General features: G+C 39.0%; 1 protein-coding gene across 3 annotated transcripts in view; it reads right to left on the reverse strand.

Annotated features, from left to right (window-relative positions):
- Positions 1-6,656: 6,656 nt before the first annotated feature.
- Positions 6,657-20,503, reverse strand: part of LOC149781219 (solute carrier family 25 member 35-like) — a 46,597-nt gene continuing 32,750 nt past the window's right edge. For all 3 annotated transcript variants that reach the window (XM_089935305.1, XM_089935307.1, XM_089935306.1), the window contains exon 4: positions 6,657-20,279. In XM_089935305.1, the coding sequence (XP_089791431.1) occupies positions 19,953-20,279 (327 nt within the window). In that variant the 3' untranslated portion in view covers positions 6,657-19,952. The remainder of the gene's footprint in view (positions 20,280-20,503) is intronic.

Raw genomic sequence — 20,503 nt, forward strand, 5'->3', positions numbered from 1 at the left:
TTTCTGTTAGTAATCCAACCTTACAACTAACTATCACAGTGACCTACAATATTTGCATTGCTAAAGTAAAGTATGGTACATGTATTTGTATTCAGCTCATGACCAAACAGATTCTTCCGTGCTAAATTCATCCTAGCTTACTCAGATGGCCCTTTCTGACCAGTGCAATGGAAAATAAATGTTTATTCAGTATTCTTGGCATCCGTCCGTCTACGAGAGACGATGGCATAGCTCCAAAGTACGCTTTTGCTTATCCTTCTTTTTAGCTCTCTTTTCAGCTTGCTTTATTCTTCTCTTTTCCTCTGCGTTTTGAACTCCCTGCCTGACAGCTAGACGCCAGCTGGAACGGTTGTTTGCACAGCTCTCCCAGTCGTTGACATTGATGTTTGCTGTCTTCATATCCTTCTTGCAAACATCTTTGTAGCGCAGGTGTGGTCGTCCAGTTGGTCGTGCACCTTCTGCTAACTCCCCATATAACAGGTCCTTGGGAATGCGACCTGGGTCCATTCTCTTGACATGGCCGAGCCAGCGAAGGCGCCTCTCGCTGAGTATGGAGAACATGCTGTTCATGTTGGCGCGTTCTAGAACCTCTGTGTTGGGTACTTTGTCCTGCCACTGGATGTGCAGAATGCGCCGCAGACATCTCAGGTGGAAGCTGTTGAGTTTCCTCTCGTGTCTTGCATAGGTGGTCCATGTTTCGCTGCTGTAGAGAAGTGAGCTGAGCACGCACGCTTGGTAGACACGCAGTTTGGTCTTCTCTGTGAGGTTGGGGTTGTTCCAGACCCTCTGGTTAAGTCTGGCCATCACTGCTGCTGCCTTGGCAATCCTGCCGCCCACCTCAGAATCAATGGAGAGTGAGCTGGAGATGTTAGACCCGAGGTATGTGAAGTTCTCGACAACTTCCAAATTGTACCCATCGATGGAGACAGAGGGAGGGGAGTCTGTGTCCTGTGCCATGACATTTGTTTTCTTCAAACTGATGGTCAGTCCAAATTCCTTACATGCATGGGAGAGGCAGCATACCAGCTGCTGGAGTCCATCTTCCGTGTGTGATGTCAAGGCTGCATCGTCGGCAAAGAGCAATTCACGAATGAGTACCTCTGTGACTTTAGTCTTAGCACGGAGACGGGCGATATTGAACAGCTTGCCGTCAGCCCTGGTATGGATGTACACTCCCTCGCTGCAGTCCTTGAATGCGTACTGGAGAAGCATGGAGAAGAAGATGGCAAAGAGCGTCGGTGCAAGGACACAGCCTTGTTTGACTCCGCTAACGACTGGGAATGCTTCAGATGTTGCGCCATTGAAGCACACTGTGCTGTGCATGTTCTCGTGGAACGACATAATGACAGCAAGCAGACGTGGGGGGCAGCCGATCTTCTGCAGGAGTCTGAAGAGTCCACTCCGACTAACCATGTCAAACGCCTTCGTCAGGTCTATGAAGGCAATGTAGAGGGGCATCTGCTGCTCGCGACACTTCTCCTGCAGCTGACGTAGTGAGAAGATCATGTCTACAGTTGACCTGCCGGCTCGAAATCCACACTGGGATTCTGGGTAGACGCGGGAGGCTAGGATCTGCAAGCGTGCCAAGGCAACACGGGCGAAGGCCTTTCCGACGATGCTGAGGAGGGAGATGCCCCGATAGTTGTTGCAGTCGCTACGGTCTCCTTTGTTTTTGTACAAAGTGATGATGTTGGCATCACGCATGTCCTGTGGGATGTATCCCTGTTCCCAGCAAAGGCAGAGGAGTGTGTGTAGGGGCTGGAGCAGTGCTGGTTTTCCGCTCTTGAGGACTTCAGGCGGAATGCCGTCGCTTCCAGGAGCCTTCCCACAGGCAAGGCAATCGATGGCTTTTCCGAGCTCTTCCAGGGTGGGCTGTGTGTCTAGCTCCTCCATGACAGGCAGGTCTGGAATGGCGTCCAGGGCAGTTCCAGTGACATTGTTTTGGGTTGCATATAGCTCAAGATAGTGCTCAACCCATCGCTGCAGTTGTTTCCCCTGGTCTGTGATGACTTCGCCCGTCTTGGACTTGAGGGGGGCGGTCTTGTAGCTGGGGGGGCCTGTCGCTTTTTTGATACCCTCATACATTCCTCTTGTATCCCCGGTGTCAGCAGCTGTCTGTATACTGTTGCAAAGGTTCAGCCAGTAGGTGTTGGCACAGCAGCGGGCGGTCTTCTGGGCGTTATTCCTTGCAATCCTGAGGGCTTGTAGTGTTCTGGGGCTAGGTGCAGCCTTGTATGCCAGAAGGGCTTTCCTCTTTGCCTCAGTCACGGGCTCCATCTCCTCCCAGTTTGCCTTATACCAGTCGACATTCTTTCGCTCCCTCTTCCCGTAAGCTGTGATGGCTGATTTGTACACAGAGTCACGGATATGGGACCACTTGGAATCAATGGTGTCATCAGGTGTCACTTTGGTGAGGGCTTCCTTCAGTTTGCTGATGAACTGCTGTGTTTTCTCTGGGTTGCTTGCACAGCAGGTGTTGATACGTGGGTGACCCTTCTTCTTGGCGTGGTGCAGCTTCTTGGGTAATATTCGCACCTTGCTGGCCACGAGGGAATGGTCCGTGTCACAATCGGCACTGTGGTAGCTGCGGGTAAGGAGGACACTGGCCAGTTCTGCACGCCTGGTGATGACGAGGTCTAGCTGGTGCCAGTGGCGTGAACGTGGGTGTCTCCACGACACCTGGTGGATCTCCTTGCATTTGAAGAAAGTGTTTGTCACACATAGGCTGTGGGAGCAGCACATCTCCAGCAGTCGCTGACCATTCTCGTTGATCTTGCCCCTTCCGTAAAAACCGAGACAGGTGGACCAGGCCTCATGGTCAGCTCCCACTCTAGCATTGAAGTCTCCTAGTAAGTAAAGGCTTTCATTGTTGGGGATACTGGATATTGCCTGATCCAGAGCCTCATAAAACTTGTCTTTCTCCTCGTAGGTGGAGTAGAGGGTTGGGGCGTACACACTGAAGATGTTGACCGGGCCTAAGGATGTTGACAGCCGGAGGGCAAGGATTCTCTCAGTACCTGATGATGGAGGTTCAATGAAGGCGATTAGCGTGTTCTTGACGGCAAAGCCTACACCATGCTGCCTAGGTTCATCCAAGGGCTTCCCCTGCCAAAAGAATGTGTAATTGGCTTCCCTGATGGTGCCGCTGTCAGCCAGTCGGGTCTCCTGGAGGCAGGCAATGTCGATGTTCAGTCGGGAGAGTTCTCTGTCAATGACGGCAGTCTTCCGTGCATCGTCGATCTGCTGTAGGTCAGTGGTCAATCCAGGGCACATGGTCCTGATGTTCCAGGTTGCAAAACGAAGAGTTGGAGTCTTTTTATTTCTTCTTTTAGTCTTTCCTGGTGCAGAGTTTTGTGGCCCACTTGTCGAGATGGTTCTCTGAGCTCCACGCACCCAGTGAAGCAGGCAGGCCATGGTGGGCAGCACCTTACTGACTGGGGGCTGCCCAGCTTGAGGCGGGCAGTAGCTGTCCAGTGAGACCTGATGATCTCTCCCACCGTCAGAAGTAACCCCTGGCGCCAAGCTCTACGCCAATCGAGCTTTGACTTAGAACCGGTAAACTGCTACTTCTCGTGTTGTGCTGACGCCGTACGACGACGCTGGAGTGTCCTCTCTAGTGGAGCTATGAAGCCTGGGCAGGGTGGTATGGAGAATCAGCTGTTGCCCATGCAGCAGATCCCCCCTCTCCACGCAGCTGGTGTGCCCAAGGGAACGACGAATGCCGATACAGCTTGGCACCAACGGCGTCGCAGGAGTTGCCGGAATGACGTTGAAGTCAATGTCATACCGCCTTAGGGACTCCATCTCCGGATTTTCTGTCGGGGTTTACTCCCTTAGCCTTTCCCATGAGTGGGTATAGCCACAAGGCAGCAGAGGTTTGGAATCGGAGTTTTCCTTCTCCTAGATGAGCTACCATCCAAGGTTTACGAGTCCCATCTACCCGAAGCAACTGGTTTTAAGGCGCCAGTGGGCCGCCTTCACCCGTTCTCCTGTTAGTAGAAAACATGGTCTGGTTTGTGGTCTAAGGTTGACATTGCCCGGGGTGGGACTGGGAGACAAGCGCCCCAATCCTCCAAAATGCCCCATACGGCCTGCGTCTCCTACTGCCTCTGTCAACTAAAATCCAGCTCCTGGCCTTCGCGAGTGGCTTAGATTTGATTCAGTATTAACCTTTCCTTATTAATGACATTACATTATAAACTGTTTTAAGTTACCCTCATCAGGGTATCTGTGTATTGTACATGAGAATGACACGAGTTCTAGATAGGCAGTGTATTTACAAATTTTAACTGACTAAAAATGCATAATGAAATTTGTATTGCATTCAGATCACATAAAGCAATTTTAGGCATTTAGTCCAGAGTTGTTAGCATACTGTTCCTACTTTAAGCAGTGTTTCCTGATGGCACATTTGGTCAATGCTAACTATGCCATTGGGACAAGATCTGGATATTTCATAATGCACATTTGGTCAATGCAAACTATGCCATTGGGACAAGTTCTGGATATTTCCTGATAGCACATTTGATCAATGTAAACTATGCCATTGGAACAAGTTCTTGATGTTTCACAATGGCACATTTGATGAAGATAAACCATGCCATCAGGGTAAATTCTGTATATTTCTCACATGTATAAAATTATATACTTGATGACTAATAACAATCGCTGTATAATTTGTAATGTTATAAATCTTTGCTTATTATTTGGTAGTTTACACTGGGAACAAGGTGTTATGTATTTGTGGTACATTTTACAATCCAATCAAGCTACATATAAATACAAAGAAATCTACCCAGTGTTGGGGAAACTTTTAATGGTATATCCAATTATTACCTTGACTGCATTAAATATAGTCCATAATCAGACTATACTGAAGGTAAATGTTAGGGTACCAACAACGCATAAACATGGCTCAGGAAAAACACTCGGGGAAACTTGACATCTTTTTCAACCCTGGGCCAGATTCACACCATGAGAATATGGGTGTACATCTTCTACCTGTAACAATTTCTGAAGCTCAACAATGCTCAGCATCAAGCGCATGTCAATCACCAAATTATTTTGCCTATTTGTCAGCCCAGAACATGTCACAAGGAAAACAAGCTTTCCTTTCCTGATCATGAATTGTTATCTTCAGAAGGAAGATGGCAGGTTTCAAACCTTTCGAGGATCAAGCTTACAACAGGTGCCAGTGTATATTTAGTAAGACCAGAGTGAGAAAAAAACTGTATTCATCCTAACATATGCAGTTAAACAGAGTAAATTTAACATCTGCATTATGTAAATTGAAAATCAATTACATGCATTTATATATATTTCAATAGTTATACTTGATTGTAGTGATACATCCTGTGGTTTATTACATGTGTGTGTGTGTGTGTGATTTGGAATTTTAACGTAGCTTTAACAATTTTTGAGTCATATTGCTACAATGTCTGCAGTGTAGCAGTTTTTAGTGATGTCTAGCACTGAGGCGTCATGTCACAGACATGTAGCATGATGACCCACCCAGTCACATTATCCTGACACCAGGCCAACCAGTCCTAACACTAACTCGTAATGCTGAGCGCCAAGCGAGGAAGCTGTTAGTACCATTTTTGTAAGTCTTTGGTATGACTCGGCCTGGGATCGAACCCACGGCCTCCCGGATCTGAGGCGGACGCTCTAACCACTAGGCCACTGGAGCGGTGGTTTATTATATGGTCATATGCTTAAATAAAATGTTATGTTTCAAAATTGAAACTGTTTTTAAGTGCATGTTTTCTAAACCAGAACAATTTTTTTTTTTAATTCTGTCCAGAATGGGTCAAAGGTGAACCATAAAATATCTATTTCATCCAGGAAAATAGCTGGAAATTTTTATCTGAAAAAGTGGGGGAACCCAGTTTTCATAAATTTTATTACACATACCTTTAAAATATACTTGGAACCCAGGGAAGACATAATGTGAAGTAGCCACCCATAATTTAGAATTACTGTTATTTTCATATGAACTCTTTGAGTAATCGTAGTACCTTGCCATATATTTAAAAAATTACCTTCCCTGAGTGGCATGTATGTTTAAATGAAACAGCCCTCACCGATTTATATTCCTTCCCTGGATAGCATATATGTTTAAATGGAACAGCCCTCACTGATTTCTATTCCTTCGCTGAGTAGCGTGTATGTTTAAATGGAATAGCCCTCACTGATTTATATTCCTTGCAAGGTCATTATACAACAGGATCAGGACATTTATCCAATAAAATTGGTGTTAAAGTATGTAATCATGTTTTTTATCAGGTCAGTCAAGAGGGTTTGACCAACAAGTAGATTTCCCCTCTTTTTTCCCTGATATTTGTACTACCATAAATGTCAGAAGAAACATAGATCTACTTGTTGGTCTACCAGGAGGTCTGATTCAGGGTTACATAAAGGCTTACTGCTGGATTGAAGAACACATAAATCAATTTCTATGATGTGAACCATGTAAAACAAAAACTGGTCTTGGGGGTGTTCTACAGATATTAAAAACTTCTGGGAGAGTGAGGGTATACGGTGAAGTTGTTTTATAGTTGCAATATGCACAGTGGAGAGAATGTTGTTATACTTCTTAACACCATAAAAATGCACAAGTAAAGTATGGTAGGTGTACATGTAAATGAGGTAACAAATTCTGTTTTAATTGGCTTTATTTACTGTAACAACCAGATAAAATTGTATTTATTTAATATTATGAATGGCAAAATGAAAGCATTATGCAAAATATTTCACTAGATCAACATTTTACACTTATATTTAAATACCAAGTAATCTAACAAATATCAAAATACAATGAATGATACTAAATGGAGAATATACCCAAAGTAATGTATTATTAGTGAACAAATATAGTTAAGACTATGCCAGCACCTATAAAAACCTCTTGGATACAACTATTTCAACATAATTAATTCACAAGTTGTATGAAATTTCATTTGTAATGCATATTAGCAAATTATACAAAAGGCCTCATGCAATCACAGATCAAATACTGGACTAAACTTTATCAAAAGTATTTGGAACCTATATGTTTCCACTGCAGAGCTGTTACTGTTGCATTCCAATTCTAAGTCAAATGAGTATTGTAAATGGTACATTGTATACCTGCCATATATGGTCAACTGCATCATTATACCTCTGTTAGGTAAAACTCTTTTTCACTGATTGGATAAATGACCTTCTGACTCCAAAATAAACTTGTGTCTTGTGTTAAATGCAAGCTATCCACAAAATTGTATCAAAGTAAAAGACACAGAAGTTGGTTATTTTCCAAAGACCTTTGCGAAGTTTGGTCTTGATTTATGGCATAGTCTCAAGTTATTTTGTGGAAGCATATTTCCTTTTTGGAGTTGCTCTGACCTTGACCTTTCATCTTTTAACCTCAAACACAACAGGTGCTTTTCTGGTCTCAACTGAATGCTTTCCTCAAAGTTTAACTACATTATTTGTTACAGACCTTAAGCAATTTTGTGGAAATCATTTCTCTTCTATCAATCCATGTGACCTTGATCTTTGACCCAAAAATGATTAGATGCTTTCAATTCTCTAATGCAAGCCATCCACAAAATTTTGGCAAATGAGGTGGGAAACAACTCTAAATACTATGCAAAAAAACATTTTTTCTTCTTTTAGTGACTGTCTTGACTGTTTACACCTCACCCCCACCTGCACCCATGAAAAAAAAAAAGCTGTTTTCTAGTAAATATGTGTCTTTGCAGATACTTACCTAATCATAATACCTTAGAAAAATTCCTACAAGCTCGCAAATCCAGCCCTCCCATATAAAACCTTTTAGCTAAAAGAGTTAAAAGTTATTGGCCCACCTAGGTGGCAGTTGAGCAGAGTGATCTCCCCTTGATATAGGGATTGGTGGCAAAACCCATGAATATCTTAGTTATTCCTTGAGGACAAGGCCTGCACTCTATATGGATGTAACTGCAGGCTGGTTGGGAGAGTATATGTATATGTGTATTATGACTGGATAAGTATTTGCGAAGAAACATTGAACTAGAGAAAAATTAGTTTCTTCTTTAAATACATGACCCAATACAAATAACTTAGGAGAGTAGGTAACAGGTGGAGGGAGGTACATCCCTTTTACCCCCGAGATGAGATCTCCTGACCTAAGGCATGTAAGAGAGCTTCTAGGTAACCAGACTGGAGAAGACTCCATCTGTCGCAGTGTGGCTTCGGAAAGGGAAAATTTTCCCTCCTGCAAATCCAACAGAAGTTGTGAAGCCACTTCTTATTAAGCTATCAAACAATGTGGGAAGGTGGACACTTGTGACATGGCTATAGGCCCCATCTGATTGAATTCAACCCTTTGAGATGAAGATCTCTGAGGTAAAAGCTGGAGAATGTGGACTCGTATCTCTATCCCAAGGCATGCATCATATTAGAGAACAGTTCTGGTCAAAGGCTATGCTTGTGGCAACAGCTCTTACCTCATGAGCTGAAATTCATGAGTTGGAGTTGGAGTGAAAGGGTCTGCTGCTAGATCATCCTGTCCCTAATTGAAAGGTAAAAATAGAAGTGAACTCTCGTGACAAAATGGCTCTGTCTTTTAAAGGTACTTTAAGGCTTGGATCCTGTAGGTTGCCTTGAGTAGACAATGATTTCAGTACAAAGGTCTCATTGCCCATGGATGGAAGCCTGTTCTTGGTGATGAAAAAGGGAATTGTCACAAGTAAAACTGACCAATCTTGTCAGAATTGCATGTTATTTGGGCCACCTGATAGGGCATGTACTTCACAGATTCTGCCTGCCATTGCTAATGTGATAAAGAAGCATGTCTTGTTATGAAAGGTGAGCCAGAGATGTTCCTGAAAGTGGATCAAATGGTGTTGAACTCAACCAGGTTAGTACCATGATAGGTTCCATTTTAGGCACAAAGCCAATATTTATGGTTATGTATAATCAAAGTTGAAGAAGACGTTGGATAAGTCTTTGTTTTGTCCAATATCCTCTCTTCGGTGATGAAATGTCAGCTACTGTGGACCAATAGCCTTTGATAGTGCTAACGTTTTATCGTTAAAGAGCCCGAAGAGAAAGTTATACCAGGTATAGATGCTTGTAGTTAGAATGTGTTCAAAACATTTTCCATTTGCCTTCATAAACTTTCAGAGTGGAAGGCATTCTTACTTTAGTTATTCTCTCCACTACTGGTTTCAAGAAAAGTTTATTTCTGAGGATCTGTTGAATATGACCCAGATGTGTAAGTTCAGTAGCTCTCGACAGGGGTGAAACAACTGCCATCAAGGTTGTTTGTGTAGAGGGATATTTGCTATTTTCCAGGGAATGAGATTGAGGAGGTTGGTGATCCACAATTTCTCCCATCTGAGTGGTGCAATAAGAATGAGGTTACACTTTGCTTCTTTTGTATCATCTTTACAATCTGACGTGTTGAATGGTAGACATATACATCAAGGCCATTCCAATCTATGAATGGCACACTGACTACCCACGCTTTGGGATCTGGGATTGACAAGACAAAGACTGATAGCATGGTATCCCACCTTGTTGCAAACAGGCCCACCAATAGTCAGTCCCATCGAGTGAATATCTGACTGAACACTGAGGGATGGAGACCATTCCATCTGTGTCAGCTGATTGTTCTGGGTCAAAGAATCTGTTATTAGGTTTAAGCATCCAGGTTTTTCCAGTGGGGACACTTTTGGCTTCCACTGGGATTTGAGATTCATTTGTAACAGGTGCATATGAATGCAACCAAAGATGATGAGGTCGACTGCGACATAGTGAGATCGAAAAGTGAAGAAGGAGCCTGAGAGCAAGTATCACCTCTGCTTGCATGAGGCTGATATCTCTCGAGTTGCCTGAGACAGCTAGTAAAGAGTGTTGAGGTCTGCCACTGACAAAACTTGTAGAGTGCCCTGAAGTAGAAATGGTGATTTTCAAACCAGTTAAAGTATCCCTTTTATTGACCAAGGTTTAAGAGAAATGAAAGGCGACATAAGTCAGAGGCTCAGGTACTAAGCTAAGTATCATAAATGGAGAGTGCAGTGAGGACATGTGGGTTAGACTGGTCTCCATAAAATTGCCTGTATACAATGGGTTCGGCAGACTGGACAACAAATTGATTTCTAGGAACTTATTATGTTGAGCTTTTTGTCCTTGAAGATCCCTTCTACTAGACATAGGCCAGTCAAAACAGAAATAGCCATGTTTGCAAGGAGGACATCATCCAAGTCATAAGGTTGAGGTGGGTTATGGGAGGTTTGATCCATGTGACTCGTCCATGTATTGGTGGAGCAAAAGGATGCTTTGTTTTATTCATGCACTCATTGTTATCATCGAGAGCTATAGAGTGGAACCCTAAGGAGGCAATGCCTAAAGGTACAGCCAGAGATAACAGTCCTGTGGTGGGGACATAGGTGCTGGGGCTGTTTCTGATCAAGTTGATTTCTGGTGTTTTGTAACTGAAGAAGACCTTTGTTATCTCCCTTATCTGCTAAAAATTCCCACAATGAAGCCATGTCAACATTTAGGCTAATAGTGTCTTCACCATAAGTTGTACATTCCTGTGCTTTGCCCATAGTCCAATCTTCAGTACAAATAGAGCAGAATGTATAAACCTGTTGTAGCTCTGCATTTCTCTCTTATTATTGAAAGAAATTTGCTGCACAGCCATGCCTTAAAACATTACCTAGACAATAGCTTATTTGTGAAGTGGCATGGGCTACCCATGCAAATAACAAAGTACAATTAAATGTGTAAAGATGACAAAGTGTGGCTAAAATTGTAAAGGCAGAACCATGTCAAGATAGAGAGATAAGCTGGAAATATTGATGGAGTATACTTTCCTTGTGAAGTGAGAACTCTTCCAACTTGTATCAACGTTGATTCTGATTTTTTTATGGTCTCCTGGGCTGAGAGCTTGCTTCCTGGCACAAGCAGAAGTAGTAACTGGGATATTCATTGGTTTGCTGCCAATCCCTTTATCAATGGGAGATGACTCTGCCTAACTGCCACCAAGTTGGGTAGCTTTTAGTTCTTTTTAGCTTAAAAAGTTTTAACTAGGAGGGCTAGATTTGCAAGGTAGCAGTAGTTCTCCTAAGGTATAATGATTGGGTAACATATTTAATGAAGAAAAAGGAAAATAACAATTGGTGTCTTTTTCTGGTCTCAAATAGAAGCTATTTTGACTGTCTGGAACAGAAGTTATTGCATAGAAGGTTTTCCTTCTTTTATTCCTTGTGACTTTGACCTTTGACTTCTTGTGCCTCAAATCAATCAGTTCTTCCTTGTCCCAAATGTGAACAACATAATTATACAATTTGGTAATGGTAAATGGTGGAGAAGTAAAGTGACTCTGTTGAAAACAGAAAACAGATTTATATCGAAACATGATATGCTTCACATTATGGCTGGCATATAAAATGAGGTATATGTCTATAACATTCACATATATAGGTATGGCATTAGGTTACTTGTGCTAACTGCAATATTATCATTCAACAGTCTACCACAGTTCTGCATTACAAAATAGTATAGTACATCCACATAGCCTATCAAAGTCACATGATATCAAGTATACCACACAGCTTTCTTCTAATAAAGATGCATGTAAATTTTCACAGGTGCCATTTTCTTTTGTTATTAAAGTCCAAATGAATGCACCAATTTTGATTATTGATGTGATTACAAGATGGTTATCTTTCCCACTTCTAAAAAAATATTTTAAAAAACTCGAGAAATAAAAGAATCACCAACTTTAATTGTTTTATCTTTTGAGCAATCATAGGGAGGGGGATAAAGCTGACGTAACAAATGTCTTAGACTTTCATGATCCTGGAGGATAATTTAACTATACCCCTGGAAAAATTACTTTGTTGTTATAGTTTATATCTCAAAAGAAAAATAAACCTGATTAACAACTGATTAAAATTGACTACCACTTTTACTTGTGTACAAGCTGAACCCAACTGCAAACAACATAGACCCTGATCCCCCCTCACATAATGAACCAGCAAATCAGCGTCATTGTTGCTTGTTCTACTCATTACTTTGAACTGAACATATCGAGATCTGCCTGTGCATTAAGAGATGCCAGATCAGTACCGATGCAGTCTGAAGCTGGACTCGACTTATAAGCAAGTACATCTCTATAACACCTCACAAAATATCAGTATATATTGCTTTGTTTGTACAAGTTTATTTAAATCTCTTGTGTATAGTATCCTCTTCCCACTATTGAATATAAGATACAAATATGACAAATATTTACAATCATCTATAATTGTGTTTTCATACTTTATTTGTATATTAATGAGCATTCAACAAATCTTTTGTAAGTTTGATATATTCAAGAAATCTAGTCTAGATGTATTGTTTTAAAAAAAGGAGTTTTTCTAAATATGATCTCATATAACATGAGAGTTATTCTATGTTAATGTCCATGTAAGTATGTATGTGTGCATTTTGTGTTTTTCTGACAATATGGAGACTAAATGAAATGGTAAATTAAAAACAAATTTATAAAAATTCTGTTTTCATGTACAATACACTGGCAGATCTTTCAGTGAAAAACTAAGAATAAAAGTGTGCATTGTATTTGGACTCTGACAGAAGCTGTACATTAAAACAGATACAGACCACACAGTTTTCAATCCATTAGAGGTATATTCTATGAATAATTATGTATTCTGACTAGGGAATAGAACAAATGCTGCCAGTTTTATACTACTTAAGTCCAGATAAACAGAACATTGCAGTCAAATTCATTTTTTCAACGAGTTGTTCAGTCCAGATAAACAGAACATATGCAGCCAAATTCATTCTTCCAACGAGTTTTTCAGTCCAGATAAATAGAACATATGCAGCCAAATTCATTTCCAATGAGTTGTTCAATCGAGATAAACAGAACATACGAGGCCAAGTTCACTTCCAATGCATAGTTCAATGCCCACCCACTGAATATTTTGCTTTGTTGAACATATCATCAAACTAACAACTTCCTATCTTTCAGTACAGCTTCTAAGAAAAAAAAAAGCAAAACACATTGGATTTATGTAAATATGTCTGTCTTAATAGCCCTAACCTATGCAAACAACTTAAACCAAAAGAGACTGGTTGAGATATAATAATTATAATTCTGACAGGATCTCTGCATAATTAACTATAGAGACTGCATGAGATATAACAATTATAATTCTGACAGGATCTCTGCATAATTAACAATAGAGACTGCATGAGATATAACAATTATAATTTTGACAGGATCTCTACATAAATAACTAAAGAGACTGCATGAGATATACACTGAATCAATCAATATAACTCTGACACGATTTCTGCATAATTGACTAAAGAGATTGCATGAGATGAACACTGACTCCAACAATATAACTGAAAGGATCTCTACATAACTGGGCTCTAATAATTAATTCCTGCATTGTTTACAGGACAAAAACATTCTGTCAGCTATCAAAGGTGTTAATCTGGAAACGCCATCAACAATGCACCATTAAATGTCACTATATTTTAACTCATAGAAAATGCAAACAATATCACATCAACAAATTTGGGGGAAAAAAAAACTTTGACAACTCAACTCTTTGAAAACAAGAAATCCTCCTTTTCAGAATAATTTCTTTCATATTAAGTATTCTCTTCATTGTCTATTATATCTATCTATCTATCTATGTATATATATATATATATATATATATATATATATATATATATATATATATATACACACACACACACACACACACAACAACAACAACAATTTTCATCAGTGTATGTACGATAGGGTCAAAGGTGGGAACAGCTGAATATATTAAAGTACATGTCACTCAAATGTGCAAATTGGGTCACAATGACCTAGTTATATGACTGAGATTCTCTTCCTGAGATACTTTCACATACAAATGTTTGTAGATGCAATGGGGTTTGAAATAATGAGGGGTAACAAATTCTGAGATGGTAACAAATACACAAAGGAACCACTGGGCAAAACAACAGGTCCCCTCCCAACTGTGCTGGTGAGGGGATAAAACAACACTGCCTATGAAAGATATCTTCCAAAATAAATATGTGACTGAATGATTCAAATCCCACACTACTGGTATGTTCAATATTGTATATACTAACCTGAACATTTTCATGAAATAACATCACAAACTGTATTTAAATCTTAAGTACTGGCAAGTTATAAAAAAAAAAAAACCATCACCACTTCATATCTTGCACATGCATTGACAAGTGAAAAGGGTAAGGGAGATAACTTTTTATAACAAATTTACAGTAACTGCAAGGAACTCTTGGAAGTGTATCTACTGCATTAACTGCCACTGCATACTTAGAATAACATGCTTTGAATCTTGAATTAAACAGAGACTTGAATTACTACACTAGTCTGCTCCAATCACGTCGCTATTATAAGTCACATAATCAACGCTAGTCTCTAATGAAGGCAGTGTGTTATTGCCAAATTTTTCGAATTCATAAGCAATCTTAAGTATAGTTCAGGTATTGGAAATTACTAATGATCAACTCTTGTAAAAGTTACAGCAGATTGGACAATATCTTCAAATGACGACCATAATATGAAACAAGTTTCACAGCTGTCCATAAAATCTACATGACATGCTACTTTCACATGATTATGATTTACACTGCCTTCAGCTGCAGGACAAAAAGGGCAATAACTCTTAACAAATATTGGGTGAATATAGTAACTTGCTGAAATGAGTATCTCCATAAATGATTGCCATAACATTTAAAATTTTCATAGTGAGCCATCAAAAACAGCTGTATTCACAAAATTCTGTCATATACTACCACATTTACTCATGGCATGGACCCAGTTCTGCCATCACATACAGCGCTGTGTATATGCAATTTGCTATAAGTAATCAGAATAACAAACAACACAGACTCTGAACTGCCACTGAATTAAGTGATGGCTGATCCGAGTCTATGTTGTTTGCAGTTCTACTTGACTTGTAAGCAAGCACATATGGTACACTGGGCTCCCATTCAAACAGGGCAATAACGCCAACAAAATAATCATGAACACAGTGATTTGTTGCCATGGGTATCATTAAATCATGATCACAACATTTACCATGTTTTAAGGTGATCCATCAGGATCACAACTTTTACCACATTCTGTAGTGATCCCTTACCAAATGTGAGACTATTGTGTTCACAAGATTTGCCATGAACTATATCCAGCTGGAATTAAAGTTAGCAATATCTCTTACAAAAGTCTCCCAAAGAGGCCGAGCCTCTACTGGCTGTACAGAATTTCCAGAAATTCAAGACAAGACTGTTCCTTCACTCTGAGTGCTGAAACCATTTATGGTATTCTTGACCGATTTCAAACTGTCTGCTTTGCCTACCAGAGTGGACATAACTGGCATGATTTTCAATTAGAAAAACTATTGATCATTTGAAGTCTTTTGCCAAAAACCTGCACATCAATATGACCATCCAAATTTGAGGTGTTACAATAATAAGATTTTAAAGACAGCCATCATTGCAGCCACATTGGTTGTAAGATTGATGCCATTTTCATTTTGGACCAGATGTTTATTGAGTCTTCTGGTGGCAAAACCCATGACAATATGACCATTCATTTTGGAGGAGTAGTTGTAACAAGATTTTGAAGATGGATGCCATACTGGATGTTAGATAGGTAACATTTTCATCCAGGACAAAATAGACATCACAAAATATTTTCTGTTGTTCACATGCCTTTCTGCTTTGAAACTGCATCAATAACCAGTGTTTTTAACAGGCTGCCATAGTACATGGAACTGTGTGCCAGATGGACAGACACAGGGATTACTATATCTTACTAAAATACTGGGATTACTGTATCTTACTAAAACACTGGGATTACTATATCTTACTAAAATACTGGGATTACTGTATCTTACTAAAATACTGGGATTACTGTATCTTACTAAAATACTGGGATTACTGTATGTTGCCATATATTACACCTCCAAGAAAGGCAAGGGGTAAAGAAATTTCATGCTAGCAAGAGGAAAACAAGTAAATGAAACTAATAACTTAAAGGAGACCAGAAACCAATGGAAATATAGAATAATAATAAAAGTACTATAGCAGAAAACCTTATTCTGAAGTATCATCTGCGACCGTAATGCCAATATTTAAATATTGGCCTATCTTCTAGAAGCTGAATTTCCGTGACCTCGTATGCAAAATTTCTGCGCCTATTCGGTTACTTTCGGGATGTGACGTCATAGTAGCGACTCCAGCAGCCCAAGTGGGAGTTGCCAGAGTAAAAGACAATACCGTTTTGCGTTGCTTACGGGTGTAATAGAACATTAAGAAAAGACTGTTGACATAATTTTTCTTTTCTTTTCCGAAAGACAAAGGCATAATGAAAGAATGGGTACATTATTACAAACGAGTCAATTTCAAAGCAACACCATACAGCACTATGTGCTCGTTACATTTCTCAAAGGAATGTTACGAGAGGGATCATGAAAAAATGGCAGCTCAAAGATACGCAAATGCTAGGCCTAGACTAAAAGTTGGCGCTGTTCCAGACATACCTTTGGACATTTTAAATCCTGGGAAAAGTGTTAAATGTGTGAGTTACGAAAATAGGCAGAAGGACAAGTAAGTGACCACAAAATGCAACAATCAATCCACATATCTTTTATCTAAAACAGCAGTGCTAAAAACAAATCTGATAGCCCGACACCCTGGGCCCCTTCTGGTTTTAGTTCCGGCCCATCCTGTATTCAAAGTGAGGTGCCCGTCAGGCTTGTCGAAACAAAAATTGTTTGCTTGAGGAAACTTTGATTGCGCTGGTGAAATGAGTAAATGTATTTTCAAGATGTTGACATACATGCCTTAACACGGCACAATCTAAATCAAATCACCACTGTCCTAGGTGAAATTTAGATTTGATTTTAATCAAATGGAAGCTTTGCTAAAAATAAGATTCTAAACCTGTCGTGTTTCAAGAAAACACAATTTTCAGTAATCTTATAAAAATTAAAAATTTAAAAAAAAATGCATTGTATACATGTAGTATGCATAAACGGTAATCTGTAATAATTGGAACTGATATAAAACTATTCCTTGGGCAGTTTAAAAAGCAGTGATTAAAAAAAAAGACGTCAAAGTTTCACATTAACTGTCTGACAATAGAACAGGGGGAGGGCACTATTGACCCCAACCCCTTGCCCCAATGTGCGACGGTCCATTTGACGTGCCTTTTCTCCCTATGATATGCCTTATTATTCCCCCATGACAAGCCCCTTTTGCATATTCTGGTCAGTTCTGGCTAAATTGCAAAATAGCTAAAGTTTTGATTTAAGTATACAAACAATAAAGCTGGTGTGACTAATGAACATAATCCTTATCCTTGCATTGATCTTGTGAAAAGGACTGCCCTTCGGACATACTTCAAAGAAACCATGTTCGACAGTGTGTGTATGTGTAAGCACCAGCAATTGATTGCCAAATACATGTAACGATGCCTATTTTGTTGTTACTTACAATGCCATGGACTTCATTTTAACAGTTCAAATCTGCAGTCACAAGTTACCGTACATGTGGCAACTGTTTTTCTCAAGTTTTATGCCCCACCTTATTTCCTTAGGTTTAAGTCTTAATGCATGTAACACTGTTTGCTGATTAAAATATTTATAGAATTAGTTCTTTAGGGCCACATATACTGCATGGTATATTTCGTTTTATTCCTTGTAATTTAATCATGGTAATTAAACTTTTCATATACGGTAGAGGAACATCAGGTGTTAACTGGCCGAGTTTCTTTGGCGGAAATGGAGATGCGATTTTGTTTGCTGAGAAAATTTCAAAGCGATCATTCATTTAAGCTAATTGTGACAATTTTATTCTTTTAATATTTTTTTCTATAGTAATGTTGTAGTTGTTTAAAAACATCTGAAATTTGCTTGAATAATGTTTAATCTTCACGTTCTATTTACTGAAGATGAATAAAAGAAAAAAACTGTTGTATGATATTAATTATTTCGTCCAGTGCCGGGTTTAGACGTGTGTGCGTGTGATTTTAATTTGTAACGTAGCTTTAACAATTTTTCAGTCATATCGCTACGATGTCTGCCGTGTGGCAGTTTAGACTGTGGATTGCATACGTTATATTTATAAATGGTTTGGGGTTGGGTTTTTTTCTTCTGACAAATGAAAATTGACAGACATAATGTAATAATCGGGACTTCGCTGCGCAAAATTGAGAGATATTACGAGATCGGGAGGTAGATGAGGAAATACCCCCCCAAATCGGGAGATTTTTCTCCCGGCTTGAGAGTTGACAGGTATGAATTGTCCGGGCTTGTGGAATTTCATTCAGGACTTTTAGTTTATTTAAGTCACCAGCCCGGGGCCTGTGCCTAACAAATTTCTTTTAGCACTTACCAGTACAGTATATAAACTGTTATATCAGACTGCAGATTCAACTTTTGAATGTGCAACCCAAATGTGGTCTCCTGTCTGCCTCGCTCGCCAATGTTTATGTTTGTATTCGAGGACTGGCTAGTATAGCGTCACGGTACCACGTGATCTGTCGTCTCATCAAAACTCGGAAAAACTCGGCAATTTACGGAATCGTGGTATCTTCCACGCAATATAATCACTACCCGCTTACGATATTTAATTTATAAACATTGCAGTCGAATTAAAATCTGTAGAGAATTACATACGTAAAAGGAAAATTTTGATTTCTAGTCTCCTTTAAAGGCAATAAAAAAATATAATTTATGTAATACACTTTCAGAAAGAGCGTCATACCCATTTAAAAGTTCTACAGCACAGATAACACAGAACTAGTAAACATGAACATTACAAATATACATGTTCTGACTTGATGTGAGCACATACTTAAAACAATTTTAATTTTATAATGGATTTAAAAAATATATTAGATCCTCTACTTTTGATTTAAGTGTTGTTGTAAAATCATATTACATACTGTAATGTGATATCACATGTGTACCATATAGATAAAATATAATAAAAACTGATGAAATGTGATTTCACTGACACAATAAAACTAACATGGCATCCATACTGTAAAGACTGGTATAATTTACTTACTGATGATTGTTCTGATATAACAATGAATAGGAATTACCCGATACAAGTTTCCCATATATTAATGCTGTCAGTGATAACTGCTCTATAGGTCTTCTGCTTACCTATTCTGAAAACACAGTTATCAAGTAGTCTTTTTAATTGAAAGCCAAGTTATCAAGTAGTCTTTTTAACTGTAAGCCTAGTTATCAAGTAGTCTTTTTAATTGAAAGCTAGTTATCAAGTAGTCTTTTTAATTGAAAGCTAGTTATCAAGTGGTCTTTTTAATTGAAAGCCTTGTTATCAAGTAGTCTTTTTAATTGAAAGCCAAGTTACCAAGTAGTATTTTTAATTGAAAGCTAGTTATCAAGTAGTCTTTTTAATTGAAAGCCAAGTTATCAAGTAGTCTTTTTAATTGAAAGCCAAGTTATCAAGTAGTCTTTTTAATTGAAAGCCAAGTTATCAAGTAGTCTTTTTAACTGAAAGCTAGTTATCAAGTAGTTTTTTAAATTGAAAGCCTAGTTATCAAGTAGTCTTTTTAACTGAAAGCCTAGTTATCAAGTAGTATTTTTAATTGAAAGCTAGTTATCAAGTAGTCTTTTTAATTGAAAGCCTAGTTACGAAGTAGTATTTTTAATTGAAAGCTAGTTATCAAGTAGTCTTTTTAACTGAATGTCTAGTTATCAAGTAGTCTTTTTAATTGAAAGCCTAGTTATCAAGAATCTTTTTAACTGAAAGCCTAGTTATCAAGTAGTCTTTTTAATTGAAAGCCTAGAAATCAAGTAGTCTTTTTAACTGAAAGTCTAATTATCAAGTAGTTTTTTTAATTGAAAGCCTAGTTATCAAGTAGGCAAAACTATTCACAATCACAATTCAATTACATTATGTTGCTGAAATCTTCTATAAGCATCACGTAATCTGTCCCAGAAAACTAGACTCAGTACAGTATGTGGGGCAAGTCTCATCAGGGAAGGTGCCCAGCCTTTGTAAAATCCCCACAGTCCCTCTGTCTGGAAGATCTTCACAAAACACTCTAACACATTCTTGTATATGTGTCCTTTTCCATGAGCATCAGTTCTCTGATTGTACATCCGTGTAGAGACAACATCAAATGGAGTCATGAAGGCTGTGACAACAAAACCACTCATCACTGCTGCTGCAAGGGCGTTCAGCCAACTCTCTGTAGGAAAAACCTTTGACAATAAAAATAAGATAAATTAATATGTATGATGAATAAAATGATGTATTGATGATATTTATGTTTTCTCATGTATTAAACGGTAACATCTTTTATATTTTTTTGATATATGAATGTTAATGGAGGTGTTACTGTCACAAAATTTAGTTTCACTGGAGACATGTCACTGGTGCTCTTAAAGTAAATATTTACTGGAGAAAAGTCGGCAAAGAAAGTAAA

The sequence above is a fragment of the Sinohyriopsis cumingii genome, chromosome 15 (genome assembly GCF_028554795.1).
Source record: "Sinohyriopsis cumingii isolate HCF-2022 chromosome 15, ASM2855479v2, whole genome shotgun sequence".
Lineage (NCBI taxonomy): Eukaryota > Metazoa > Mollusca > Bivalvia > Unionida > Unionidae > Sinohyriopsis > Sinohyriopsis cumingii.